General features: G+C 42.1%; 2 protein-coding genes across 6 annotated transcripts in view; both read left to right on the top strand.

Annotated features, from left to right (window-relative positions):
* LOC110531884 (uncharacterized protein KIAA0232) overlaps positions 1-11,378 on the top strand; it is a 34,239-nt gene extending 22,861 nt beyond the window's left edge. For 2 of the 3 annotated variants that reach the window (XM_036987788.1, XM_036987789.1), the window contains 5 exons: positions 3,649-3,718; positions 3,812-3,893; positions 4,049-7,427; positions 7,540-7,648; positions 8,139-11,378. In XM_036987788.1, coding sequence (XP_036843683.1) covers positions 3,649-3,718; positions 3,812-3,893; positions 4,049-7,427; positions 7,540-7,648; positions 8,139-8,155 — 3,657 coding nt within the window. In that variant the 3' untranslated portion in view covers positions 8,156-11,378. The remainder of the gene's footprint in view (positions 1-3,648; positions 3,719-3,811; positions 3,894-4,048; positions 7,428-7,539; positions 7,649-8,138) is intronic. The other variant, XR_005053222.1, reaches the window with a different exon arrangement.
* Positions 11,379-12,004: 626 nt separating this feature from the next.
* The window catches only part of LOC110531883 (TBC1 domain family member 14), a 69,677-nt gene continuing 67,147 nt past the window's right edge, over positions 12,005-14,534 (top strand). Inside the window, exons 1-2 of one of the 3 annotated variants that reach the window (XM_036987787.1) lie at positions 12,005-12,066; positions 12,541-12,694. In XM_036987787.1, the coding sequence (XP_036843682.1) occupies positions 12,652-12,694 (43 nt within the window). In that variant the 5' untranslated portion in view covers positions 12,005-12,066; positions 12,541-12,651. The other 2 variants (XM_021615359.2, XM_021615360.2) reach the window with 2 other exon arrangements.

Below are 14,534 nucleotides of genomic sequence, written 5' to 3'. Positions count from 1 at the left end.
GGGCCCTGATTATAAAATATAGGGATATAGGAGAATGACCTTATTCAGTCAGTTTGACACCTTTTTATAAACTAGTCAACACTTGCTGTTCAGTTGTCAATCAACAAACAATAAATTGCCTACTTGGCACCACGACTCCGCGTGGCTGGCTATTTGAAAGAAAATGAATAAAATGTTAGAACAATAATTAGGCTTTTGGATTTTGACTCCTCGTTACCACTTACATTACATGGGACATGCCAATTCACGAGCATCATGCTTTCTCTCCCTCCTCCGCGTAAAGAAATTCGACTGCAACCAGATATCTGTACAAAATGACGAGATGCTCATGTCTCCGCTTTAAAAATGGGAGTTGTTGTCCCAAAGCGGGAGGCGACATGCTTAGATCCAAAATAAGCCCATAGAAACACATTGGGCTTATTTTGGCGAGAGTGAAACCTCTCGCTTTGTCTCTGCTGCGTTTCCCAGTCATCGATCGCTTTGTGACTGACAGGCACCTATCCTATCAATAGATTTCTAGAATATGAAAATCGTTCATTCTAGTTGGAGAGGGCTCAACAAACCTATCGAATTGAAACTTTTAAATGGGGCGCAGGGTAGCCTAGTGGTTAGAGCATTGGACTAGTAACCGAACGGTTGCAAGTTCAAACCCCCGAGCTGACAAGGTACAAAATCTGTCGTTCTGCCCCTATGCAGTTAACCCACTGTTCCTAGGCCATCATTGAAAATAAGAATTTGTTCTTAACTGACTTGCCTAGTTAAATAAAGGTAAAAAAATACAGTGCCTTGCGAAAGTATTCGGCCCCCTTGAACTTTGCGACCTTTTGCCACATTTCAGGCTTCAAACATAAAGACATAAAACTGTATTTTTTTGTGAAGAATCAACAACAAGTGGGACACAATCATGAAGTGGAACGACATTTATTGGATATTTCAAACTTTTTTAACAAATCAAAAACTGAAAAATTGGGCGTGCAAAATTATTCAGCCCCCTTAAGTTAATACTTTGTAGCGCCACATTTTGCTGCGATTACAGCTGTAAGTCGCTTGTCTCTATAGGTTTTGCACATCGAGAGACTGAAATGTTTTCCCATTCCTCCTTGCAAAACAGCTCGAGCTCAGTGAGGTTGGATGGAGAGCATTTGTGAACAGCAGTTTTCAGTTCTTTCCACAGATTCGGGTCTGGACTTTGACTTGGCCATTCTAACACCTGGATATGTTTATTTTTGAACCATTCCATTGTAGATTTTGCTTTATGTTTTGGATCATTGTCTTGTTGGAAGACAAATCTCCGTCCCAGTCTCAGGTCTTTTGCAGACTCCATCAGGTTTTCTTCCCGAATGGTCCTGTATTTGGCTCCATCCATCTTCCCATCAATTTTAACCATCTTCCTTGTCCCTGCTGAAGAAAAGCAGGCCCAAACCATGATGCTGCCACCACCATGTTTGACAGTGGGGATGGTGTGTTCAGCTGTGTTGCTTTTACGCCAAACATAACGTTTTGCATTGTTGCCAAAAAGTTCAATTTTGGTTTCATCTGACCAGAGCACCTTCTTCCACATGTTTGGTGTGTCTCCCAGGTGGCTTGTGGCAAACTTTAAACGACACTTTTTATGGATATCTTTAAGAAATGGCTTTCTTCTTGCCACTCTTTCATAAAGGCCAGATTTGTGCAATATACGACTGAGTGTTGTCCTATGGACAGAGTCTCCCACCTCAGCTGTAGATCTCTGCAGTTCATCCAGAGTGATCATGGGCCTCTTGGCTGCATCTCTGATCAGTCTTCTCCTTGTATGAGCTGAAAGTTTAGAGGGACGGCCAGGTCTTGGTAGATTTGCAGTGGTCTGATACTCCTTCCATTTCAATATTATCGCTTGCACAGTGCTCCTTGGGATGTTTAAAGCTTGGGAAATCTTTTTGTATCCAAATCCGGCTTTAAACTTCTTCACAACAGTATCTCGGACCTGCCTGGTGTGTTCCTTGTTCTTCATGATGCTCTCTGTGCTTTTAACGGAACTCTGAGACTATCACAGTGCAGGTGCATTTATACGGAGACTTGATTACACACAGGTGGATTGTATTTATCATCATTAGTCATTTAGGTCAACATTTGATCATTCAGAGATCCTCACTGAACTTCTGGAGAGAGTTTGCTGCACTGAAAGTAAAGGGGCTGAATAATTTTGCACGCCCAATTTTTCAGTTTTTGATTTGTTAAAAAAGTTTGAAATATCCAATAAATGTCTTTCCACTTCATGATTGTGTCCCACTTGTTGTTTATTCTTCACAAAAAAATACAGTTTTATATCTTTATGTTTGAAGCCTGAAATGTGGCAAAAGGTCGCAAAGTTCAAGGGGGCCGAAAACTTTCGCAAGGCACTGTAAATACAAAAAAAGTAGTCTAGTTAATCTGAAAAATGTAGCCGGTTGAAAATCTGTGTGTGTAACCGTGATTAGCCGTCAGCCGCTAATGGAAACACTGATTTAACACGGTCATGGTAGAGCATGCCCGTGCCGACAGTCAGCTGGTTAGACTTCTGTCAGCCCTATGTTAATACCCTCTAGTCAGTGTTACAATGGGGGTCATGTTTGGCGTAAAAGCAACACAGCTGAACACACCATCCCCACTGTCAAACATGGTGGTGGCAGCATCATGGTTTGGGCCTGCTTTTGTTCAACAGGGACAGGGAAGATGGTTAAAATTGATGGGAAGATGGATGGAGCCAAATACAGGACCATTCTGGAAGAACCTGATGGAGTCTGCAAAAGACCTGAGACTGGGACAGAGATTTGTCTTCCAACAAGACAATGATCCAAAACATAAAGCAAAATCTACAATGGAATGGTTCAAAAATAAACATATCCAGGTGTTAGAATGGCCAAGTCAAAGTCCAGACCCGAATCTGTGGAAAGAACTGAAAACTGCTGTTCACAAATGCTCTCCATCCAACCTCACTGAGCTCGAGCTGTTTTGCAAGGAGGAATGGGAAAACATTTCAGTCTCTCGATGTGCAAAACCTATAGAGACAAGCGACTTACAGCTGTAATCGCAGCAAAATGTGGCGCTACAAAGTATTAACTTAAGGGGGCTGAATAATTTTGCACGCCCAATTTTTCAGTTTTTGATTTGTTAAAAAAGTTTGAAATATCCAATAAATGTCTTTCCACTTCATGATTGTGTCCCACTTGTTGTTTATTCTTCACAAAAAAATACAGTTTTATATCTTTATGTTTGAAGCCTGAAATGTGGCAAAAGGTCGCAAAGTTCAAGGGGGCCGAAAACTTTCGCAAGGCACTGTAAATACAAAAAAAGTAGTCTAGTTAATCTGAAAAATGTAGCCGGTTGAAAATCTGTGTGTGTAACCGTGATTAGCCGTCAGCCGCTAATGGAAACACTGATTTAACACGGTCATGGTAGAGCATGCCCGTGCCGACAGTCAGCTGGTTAGACTTCTGTCAGCCCTATGTTAATACCCTCTAGTCAGTGTTACAATGGGGGTCAAAGTTTGCCTTTGAAAAAAGCATATGTTCAAACCCCTAAGTGTTATTGATGGATACATCCCATCACTTTATGAATGGTCTGATCCATTCTCTTCAATGGATTGATTATTTGCTAGATGTTACATTCTCCCTAATTATTTCCCCACAGAACTCTGGAATTGAGAGCCTGGTCGAGGAGCTTTGCTCCAAACTCAAGGACATCCAAAACAAACAGAAAGGTTTGTATCTTGGGTTTATACATTTGTATGCCCTAGTAAATATAAAAACACTTCAATGATGACACTTATCATATTGCTTATAATTCTTCACAGAAGAAAAACCGCTCAACAAATCTTATGGATCTCAGTCTCCTGAACAAGTTGAGTCCTCTTCCTCAAAGGACCAGGTGGAAATGTATGGTTTTTTTTAAAATTTTTTTTTTTTACCCATAACCACAATACTGTCCTGAGTAGCTGGCAGAACTAGTTGATTTAGTTTTCTGCCCATTAAACATGTGCTCATTCATTTTATTATTTCTTCATTGACAACATTTTCTCTCGTTGTTGCAGGTATTATGAAGCCTTTCCTCCTTTGTCAGAGGGATCTGTTTGTCTCCAAGAGATCATGACGGTGTGGAACAAAGCTAAAGCCAGCGCTTACTCTGGCTCATCATCCTCTGCAGCCCCGCAGACCAGCACTGACACCTCCTCCCCAAAAGATTGCAACAGCGATGGTGAAGCTGCTAATGAGAGAACCCCTGAGGCATGCAGCACTACCACTAACCCAACCAGCGAGAGAGCCCAACAGCGACGCAGCAAGAAGGAGAAAGAGAACCGATACCATGGTGGCGCAACTGCGGAGGACCGAGCTGCCGTTCACAGCAAGAGGCAGGCGAGGCACAGGTCAGAGTGCAAGTATCGGCCTCGCTCCTGGTCCTCTGGCTCTAGCGAGGCTGGCTCGAGCTCCAGCGGGAACCCAGGCGATTCCAAAATCTCCAGCAGGAAAGCAGTCAGAATCAGGCACAAGTCCAAGGAGGCGGGCAGCAGGAGTAAGCGGGGGCGCAACAGAGGACAAGTGAAACTGGCTCTGCAGGCCATTGACAAAGAGGGGCGCAGGAACGCTGGAGGCGGCAGCAGCAGCAGCACCACTGGAGGCTCTGCAAGGCAAACTCAGCTCTACAAAAAGGGGAACAGGCCGCTGAAGGAGATTCGAAAATATCCAGGTTGGGGGGACGCAAAGGAGTCCGGAGCTGAGGCCAGCAACAAAAAGGAGTACATGGAAGAGCCCCTGTGGTACACAGAGCCCATCACAGAGTATTTTGTACCTTTCAGTAGCAGAAAGAGCAAACTGGAAACAAAGTACCGGAGTAAGGTGGACTCTCCAGACGACTCGACTATGTCCGCTAACTTTGAAAGGCTGTCTGAGAGAATGCAAGGCATCTACATTGCCAACGCAAGCTTCCAGAGGGCGTATCTGGCAGCGGGAACCTTTGTGGATGGGCACTTTGTTGAGGTGCCAGGCGACTCAAATGAGGAGGCTAACGACCTCAATGGGACCTCAAGCTTCCCTCCGCCTGAGGATAGTAGAGATTTAGATGATGACCATCTGTCTGAATTCACTCACTTCTATGAAGTCGATATTTATCAATCCATATTGGATCCTAGTGCCTCAGACTCAGTAAAAGAGAGTCGGATCTTGAGCATGATTCGACAGAATAGCGAAGAACAAAGAGACTTTGAGACAGAATGTTGTTTAGTGTTAGATGGCCTTGAGCTGCAAGGGGAAAGTGCAATAAGGGTGGACTGTCAGGAAACTTTGGCAGCTGATGGGTTCTTCATGCAGGATTTGGAAAACATGGCTCAGATCTGGGGATGTTATTCATCCTCTAGCTCTGAAGATAAGGATGGAGAAAGCTTTGTAGGGGACTCACCTGTTCAGCTCTCCCCCGCTTTGGATGGTGTTACATTCACCATCAGCACTGGAAACCTGGAGGAGCCTCATCTCCCAGAAGCCACGAGCGAAGCGTCTGGTCTGAACAACTCCTGCTTCTCTCTTTTTGAGCTCCAGTACGATAGCCCCACTCTTTCTTTTCCCTGCGACTCACTCACCGTTGGTCAAGAAAACAACACAGATTCAAGTAGCTGTCTAGAACCACATTGTAACAAGCAGTCTCGTTTGCTAATTTGGACCAAAAATAGTGCCTTCGATGAAACTGAACATTGTTCAAACCTTTCAACCCGAACCTGCAGTCCATGGTCACATTCGGAAGAGACGCGTTCAGACAATGAGCAAATAAATGTTCATACAGAGGAGTCCGCTCTAATTGGCAATGAAGAGATGAATTGTATAATCCTCCCCATCTCTGGTACATACCTAGAGGAAGAAATCCTGGACTTTTTACAAGAAGACACCGGTCGTCAGTGCGATGAGGCCAATGTTGGCACAGTGTCCAATCCGACCTTTGCAAAGAAATCTAAATTGGAGTCCATTTGTGGGATAGCGTTAGAACAGTATGATGCTGGCATGTTTTCGCATGACACAAACCAACAGTGTGACAACTACAGCTCAGGGATAATAAAGGATATTTGGACAGCTATCGGAGATGAAGATCCTGAACTATCACTAGGAGGAGAGAAGCCAGGCGAGGGCTTGTTCTCCAAAGAGTCGAGCAGCTACCACTGCGGTTGTCTTGACGTGCAGGTAAAGGAAGTTGGTCCCATCCAGGGGCCTCTGAAGAAGGCAGTGCAGCACTCTGAGTACCACCTGTGGGAAGGCAAGAATGAAGAGCAGGCCCTCCTGGCCAAAAACAAACTCTCGAAGATTAATGCTTCCGGGGATTACATGACGCCGTCCAAGCCCTGGGACGTGAACCCTGAGAAAGACAACACATCGTTCATCCTGGGAGGAGTGTACGGAGAGCTGAAGACATTCAGTGGTGATCAGGACTGGGCTGTGGTGCCGCCTGGCGACGCGAGAGGCAGCCTGCTACAGTGTGCCGCTGCTGCCTCTGCCTCAGATGTGGTCACCATTGCTGGTACAGACGTGTTCATGAATACGGGCAGCTGCTTTGCCCCTGGCCATAAGCCCTTCTGGAGGCCCCTGGTCTCCTTCGGGCAGAGCGACCAGGCTACTAAAGGAAGTGGGGAAGGTTTGAATAAGGGATTTTCTTTAATCTTCCATGAAGATTTACTCGGATCCTGTGCAGGCTTCCAAGGAGAGGAGCCAGGACTCGACAACCCGTTTGCGTCCTTCGATCTGAACAATCAGTTCTCTCAAGTCCTCCATGTAGAATGCTCCTTCGAGCCTGAGGACATGGCTTCGTTCAGCCCGGGGTTCAAGCCCAAGTCTATATTGTGCTCGGACTCTGAGAACGACGCTTTCCACCCACGGCTATACGGCATCAACCAGACCACCCAATACAGAGCTATCCGCATCTCCCCCAGGACTCACTTCCGACCCATATCCGCCTCAGAGCTGTCGCCCGGTGGAGGGAGTGAGTCGGAGGCTGATTCTGAGAAAGAAGAGGAGAAGAGTGTTCCATTCCTGGCCCTGCCAGATGTCTTCGATGACCCTCAGGCAGACCTCAAACCGCTAGAGGAGGACGCAGAAAACGAGGGCCCCTGCTACGGGAAGTCAGAACTGGAATCTGGTAAGTTCCTGCCCAGATTGAAGAAGTCTGGCATGGAGAAGAGTGCCCAGACCTCACTGGATTCTCAGGAGGGCTCTAGCACCCTTCTGCCAATCGCTGAGCAAGAGATTTGCTTAGACTGCGAAATGGCAGCCGCAGCAGGAGCAGCAACATTGATGGCAAGTGGACGGATGGACGTCCCAGTCAATCAGATTCAGAAGGAAGAATCTTGCAGAGAGAAGGAAGCCTGCAAATGTGCAGCGGCTGGTCAGTGTCCCACATATGGGAAAACCTATGACTTCATTGAAGATTTGCATGAGGTAAGAATCTTATAAGAATGTCTACGTGGGTTGGATCAGAAGAGACTTTAAATTTTTACAATGAAACAGTTTCCCCTGCGTTAGACTAATACCTTGCCTTTCTTCTTTTTAGTTCCCTCTATTAAATATTAGTGGACAGGGAGGAACTGGCAGCCAGCAAGATGAGTGCTGGTGGCAGAACAAACTCTGTTCCCCCCTTTTCCCCGGATCTCAGTGTACAGGTATGATCAATCAGAGTTAGGGTAAATATATCTTGGGCCTATGGCTGGGATTACTTCATTTTTATTGCTTTAAATTTGGAAGCTTTAGATTTTTTTTTTTTGTCCTGACAGATGCAGATGGGTCATGAATTGGTCATTTTATATGCAACTACTTAGTTTAAACTGAATTACAAATATTAAAATTTGTATTTTAGTTGCAAGTCATCAGCATTCACAGCCAGCATATTCATTCCTATAGGTGTCAGCTATTCAGAGTGCTTTAGAATAGACATACCTGTCAGCCAGGCCAACACCAGCGCTCTCTACCCCCCCCCCCCCCCCCCCCAGTGACACAATCTTCAAACATGTTCCAGTTAACACATTTTAATCCAGTGATCAAATACAAAATGTTCTGTTTTGCTTTAAGCTGAGGCTAAATTAACAAATACCCTGTGCACAAGCTCACTGTACTGGAGGCCATCTTTCTCACCCAATGTCTTTATTCCTGCAGGGAGCAGCAACATCTGATAACTAGCTCTGTGGAGTGTAAGCCTATTGTCGAGAGGATATAACCTCTTCTCGTTTGACTGCACCTCTACTAGCAGATATAGGGGAGACCTCAGGACCGGGAAACCAAAGGCTTCTGGACAGAGGAACCCCTCACCACATCCCAACCCTGCTGATTTTCATTTACTAACTTGAATCGTATGTAATCAACAACCACAACAAAAGAGTGAAAATATGAAAAAAAAAAAAAAGTTCTACATGTCTTTGTGATGCAATATCTGAATACATGCATACATAGATTTGCTTTAGTTGATTTTTCCAGACATTAATAATCTTCATTAGTCACAGTTAGATATAAGGGACTCTTGTTTTTCCTTCCATTGGTTTTTCCAGCTTTCTTTTTGCTTTTAAACTAGGATACTGGTAGTTGTGGTGTCCAAATGGTTGTGCCTGTCCTACTAGTCTCATTCCTTCTTTACTAGTGTAACTGCTACAATTTCCATGAATTGACTGTGATGTCGCTCTTCATAACGTTGTATGAAAGCACCGCGATAGCATCCTCTTTTTCTTTCTCCACCCCTATCATTCAGAAAGTGAAGGAAGAATGTGGCGATTTTTGAGTTGTGCAATAATAGTTTATTTTGGTAGCATGGGTGCCTTTCTGAATGTGGAAAGAGAAAGAATGTGTGCATCTTTCCTCTGAAAAATCTGTATCAAAGATTCTCCCCCCCCCCCCCCCCCCCCCCCCAGAAGTGTGCAACGTTGCTCTAAATTAGTATGATTTAGAAGGGTGGTCGTCAATTTTTCAGAACCTTAGTAGTAGACGTAGGTAGTATGGTTTGTGGCAAAAAAAAGTACAAAACTTCCAAAAAAAGAAAAATATTTCAAAACTGATGTTCAATGCAACAAGAAAAAAAAGCACGTTTGAGTTCAATTTGGGGAGTAATGGCTCTTTGCAAAAATATTTAATTACAGTCATCCTCTACAGAGGCACCGATTTGGTGCAATCAAAATCAACTCCATAGTACAAACAATTGGTGCTATGAATTACTGTTGCAATATCGATATTGTGGCCGTGATCTGTAGATCCTGTAGTTTTGTTTGTTGAGGCAGAGTGGAAGGATATTTTGGAGAGAAAAAAAGAAAAGCAAAATAATTGACTGCCGATGGTTCTCACTTTATGTGGGCTTGGTTTTTATTTTAAGAATTAGTAAGTTAACTGGCCTGTAATAACAATTCAAGTAAATAGTTACAGGTATTTGATTTAAATATTGTTATCAGGTGGCAACAAATTCAGACTGTATTACAAGAATCTAGTATCACTATGCTCATTGGACTGTAAGGTCTACAGCAGAAGCAGGATATTAAAGGCAATAAATAAAAAATGTATGCTGACACTACTTAACTGAAAAGTGTAATATAAAACAGAGGAAAAGGTGATCAACCAAAAATTACATAATTCCACCGAAGTACAAAAATATTACATTTTTATTTAGAGGGGTGTTTTACTTTCATTTTTGGTATACAGTAGCCAGTATACAAAAATGTCTCACTTTTTTACGTGTGTGTCTGCATTGAACACGTACAGACATTGGTTCAAAATGACATTGTGTGCTAGATCTTTACCAAGAGAAATGCTAAATATATTTGTGCCCCAAACCCTCTAAGTGCAAGTGCACAAACTACGTTTAATTTGAGGCCCTAAGATGTTGGATTGATTGTTTTTGTGGCCTGTGCATTGACTATTAAATCACATCTTTAGACTAAATGCGTTGTGCATATCTTTATATCCCTGCAGGGGGATATTTCAGGTTGTTGTTTCCCTCCTTCCCTTTCAAAATATTAGTCCATATACCATTTTTGGGGGGGGCAAGAACTGGTTAAATATTTTCGCCCTCAGAAGACTTAGGAATTGAAGCACAGGCAACAAATGTTTGTTACCATGCCCCCATGTACTCTTGTGATGCATTCGTTGCGCAGTCCAAAATATGTCTGCCAACAACATGTGCACAAACGGGTTTAAATGCACTGTCACAAGGCACAGTGTGAGCACTGTCATTGATCCTAGGTTTTTACTATTCATAGACCTCTTAATGGACAGTGGTATCTTGAGTTGGTTTGGCAAAGTCAATAGCAAACTGTTTCAATTTGCCAGGGCCTCAGTGTCTGCCCCATACTTTATTGTATGTTCTTCACTTGTGTTAAACCGATCGAAACGTGAATGAAAGACTGCTCAGAAAATTTCTGGCTGCTTTCAATTCTTTATTTTATTTAGACAGTTGTCAGTCACTCAGGAATACTTAAATACTAAACATTTGTTTTTAAAGTAGGTGGAAAACAAGTATGTGGCAGTGCATCAGTACTTTCATTCAAGCATTCATTTAGTACTGAAACTTTATTTGAGCAAAAAATTGACATGTGTTTATTAATCCCAAGATTTGTACAGTTAATTGTACAGCACTTAGTTTTAGAGCTAACTTTTGAAGCTGGCCGAGCAATTTGAGATTGCATAAGTAATGTGAGGATGACCTTTTCATGGCCCTCGGTCATATGCAATATCTTGGCGCATGTAAACTTAAACATTTAAGCGTATGTCGGGGAAATTCACTTAATTTAGCATGAAAAGTTATTTTTGAGTGAGGGAGAGCTGAAAAAATAAAGACCCAACTGTTATGGAGTGTCTTTCAAATAAAATCAGCATGCCAACATCACACCATCTCTTTAAGTTGAATAAATAAAACAGGTTCTAATTATATAAAATAAGTACAGGTGAGGTTAAAGAAGTGATAATAAAAATAAAAAAATGGTGAGTGTGGATATGAGACTGAGTCACAAAGCACTTAAATAGATGCATTTCCTTCAAACTCCCATGTATTTTCCTTTTTATGTTCTTCCATGGTAAGGTTTTGTTTATATATTGAGAAGAAAAAAGTTTGGCGAGAAAATGCATCAAGTGAGAGTATGCATTTGAAACTACATTGAAAAGGTTTAACAAATAGAGTTTTGATTGTACTGTGGTCTGAAGAACAGCATATCCAGCACTGAAAACCAGTTTTCCTTGTCTCTTCATTTCCACTAGATGACACCCTCCCATCCCAGCTCATCCCATACCTTACTCCCTCATCCTTCTCCCAACTGTGTCAAGTGGTTGTATTGTTTTAATTTCATGTACACCCCGAGTAAATTATTTTTTTCATTGGAGTTTTTTTAAAAATCTAATAAAGGTATAAACCAAATCACCTCAGGTTCTGTTCATGTCTTATTTGCACAATGTTCACTGTACTTAAGGATGCTTTGCCATTAGTTCAGTGTTATAATTAATGGGCACAATAGTTGTAGAGAATATCAATATAAAGAATTTGATATCTTGAGAAAGTGTATCTTTACACTTAAGGCAGTATTCTGCAGAAATTAGTCTCCTTCCTGGCTCCACATTGAAACCAGAGGGCAGATACGATCTGCTACATACAGATACAATAGTCCTAATAAATGGTACAGCCTTGTCATCTGTCTATGGTCAAATATATTGCAACTACTTTTATTTGCTCTTGAATTGCTGGACTGAAATATACACTTTATACATTATGTGGTCATAGGAAAGTGATTGACTTTAAATTCTGCATATGTGGAGACTGAGTGAAAATAATCGAAAACCCCACATTGCATTACGTCCAATACAGAATAGCAGCTAAGTGTCACAATATAAATGCATAGAACACCATCTGTTTTCATTGTCATCTGGCGTCCTAATATAACATTCTAACAATGACTCAATTTACCATAATGTTCAACTTACCAGAAGTTGACCACTTTTGAGAAACTTGTCCTGTTAGTGATGGAGACAATGAGACGATTATTCACGCCTTGGCGGCTGACAGGTGAAGTCATCGACGCAGTCGTTTTCTTGGCTCGATTACATTGCGCTCAATTCGGTAAGTTTATTTTAAAATGGCTGCGGAAGCACCGAGACAGGTATGTTATTACAAAGACCGGATAAACTTACCTATTGTCTTTTCATAGAATTTAAACCAATCCAGATTGTGTAGTTATTTAATGCTCTGTTGTAACGTTTGAGCAACACTATCGGCTTTAATAATGGAAAACGGAAGCGTATAGAACTGACGCAGCGTATCATTTGAGACGTTGGTAATCGCGTGAACGAGTCGTTTGCCAAGTTGACATGATTGGCATTTGTGGCACTTTTTAAGCCACCAAAATGACACATTCGTACGGCTCGTACTTTTACCTATCACGGCTGAATGACGTGTGTGTGTGTGTGTGTGTGTGTGTGTGTGTGTGTGTGTGTGTGTGTGTGTGTGTGTGTGTGTGTGTGTGTGTGTGTGTGTCTGTCAATGAGTCCTAAAAGCGTACTTAACAGACACTTTCCTCTGTAAACAAACATCAAGCTATGCTTAGAGCGGAGGTGAGGTTAAGTAAGTTGCAGCAACGTATCATCATGGTCCGATCGAGGAGCCGACAGCAACCTGCCCAGTCGACAGCCCACCTGTAGCATCAACATGGCACATTCCACGGAGGGGACCAACAACCGGAGAGGAAGTGGTAGGTAAACTGTCGTTTTTGGCATTTTGATTTAGGCTAGTAGTGGAGCTGGAGCAACAGGTGGGGTGATATGCAAATCAGTAGCCTATTTATTAATAATGACATAATTGCCTATGGCACAATGCACTGGCAATGAAAGTGCAGTTGCAAATGATTAGAAATTCATAGTGATTGCCACTCAATGGTGATGTATTGAACTTAATACATTGTGGTTGGAAGAACCTAATTGTGTTTTCCTCTAGTGACAGTCTAACTCAACAGTAGTGGTGCGTGGGTAAAATCACTGAGGAAGCCAAGCCAGTAAAGAATCCATACTTCAACCGATGTTATGATAATTGCGTTGTTGGCTCTATAACCCATTCGTTCATATGCCAGTGTGATATCCAATAAGGCCGTGACAACAAAAATAAGTCACACTATGGCGGAATAAATTCAACTACACATGTTTGTTTCATCACAACTGGAGACCAACATCTGTCCGGTGAACTCCACAAAAAACATATTTCATGTAAGGAAGAGTTTATATGACCTGCAACATGGTCAAGCAAGTTCATGTTTTCAACAGTTTATTAACAAGAACCACAGAGTTATCACAAGTCAGCACAAAGACAACAGGAGTACTGCACTTTCAGCACCATTTCAACTTAAACATTTTAAACATAATCAAATCAAGTCTACACTTAGTTTAATACACTGAAAACAAACTTAAAGATACTGAAAACAATTTAGCCCAATCAATGTTGCTAAATATCGTGTCGCTGTACATGGTACTGATTTCTGTGTGTGTGCGCGCATGCGTGCAGAGGTGATTTTTGTGTTGTTTTTTTACTTTCCCGACTTGTAGACTAGTTGAATGCTAATGCCATCCTCTTTTGTGTTGGCCAACTGTCTATGGCTCTGTCATACTGTACGTTTTTAGTTTTTGTTGTCGTAAGCTAGCAAGCATTTTAGCTCAGTAGCCTAACTTCATCGCATGGGCAACAATGAACCAGCTAAGTTAGCTAGCTAGTTAATGTGAGCCTAAAAGGGCTAGGCTATGTATTGAACTTCAATCGTCTCAGGCCAATGGCACAACATTCATTAATGGTTAGATCAGAACTGGTGTCATAATCATTGGCCTGTACAGAGAATTAAGTCAAAACCATGAGCTAAATCCCCATCTCCATCCATGGCTTAGGAAAGGCCTGATTTAGCATGCAACCCAAAGTTGAGCTCAGTTCAATGCTGATTGGCAATTTCTTTATAATTGTTTTATCAAGGGAGGCCAAATGCTTGCTGACATCAATCAATCAAATGCTATGGCAGCAGCATGTCATACTATTTCAGTCCAGACAGCATATGATACATAGGCTACACATATTGCGACGGAGGGGCGCTGTTTCCCTCACTCTGATTATTTATCCACTGAGATTCAGCCACTGGCGAATTTACTGAAAAATATAAAAACACAGAGACAGAAGATACATTATTTTATATATACATTACCAGTCAAAAGTTTGGACACACCTACTCATTCCAGGATTTTTATTTTATTTGTACTATTTTATACATTGTAGAATAATAGTGAAGACATCAGAACTATGAAATAACACATGGAATCATGTAGAAACCCAAGAAAGTAGCCACACTTTGCCTTGAAGACAGCTTTGCACACTTTTGGTATTCTCTTAACCAGCTTTGAGGAAGTCACCTGGAATGCAGTTGTGCCTTGTTAAAAGTTAATTTGTGGAATTTATTTACATCTAAATGCGTTTGAGCCAATCAGTTCTGTTGTGAGAAGTTAGGGGTGGTATACAGAAAATGGCCCTATTTGGCAAAGGACCAAGTCCAAATTATGACA

The sequence above is a fragment of the Oncorhynchus mykiss genome, chromosome 9, assembly GCF_013265735.2.
Source record: "Oncorhynchus mykiss isolate Arlee chromosome 9, USDA_OmykA_1.1, whole genome shotgun sequence".
Lineage (NCBI taxonomy): Eukaryota > Metazoa > Chordata > Actinopteri > Salmoniformes > Salmonidae > Oncorhynchus > Oncorhynchus mykiss.
This window is presented reverse-complemented; position numbering and strand designations above follow the sequence as displayed.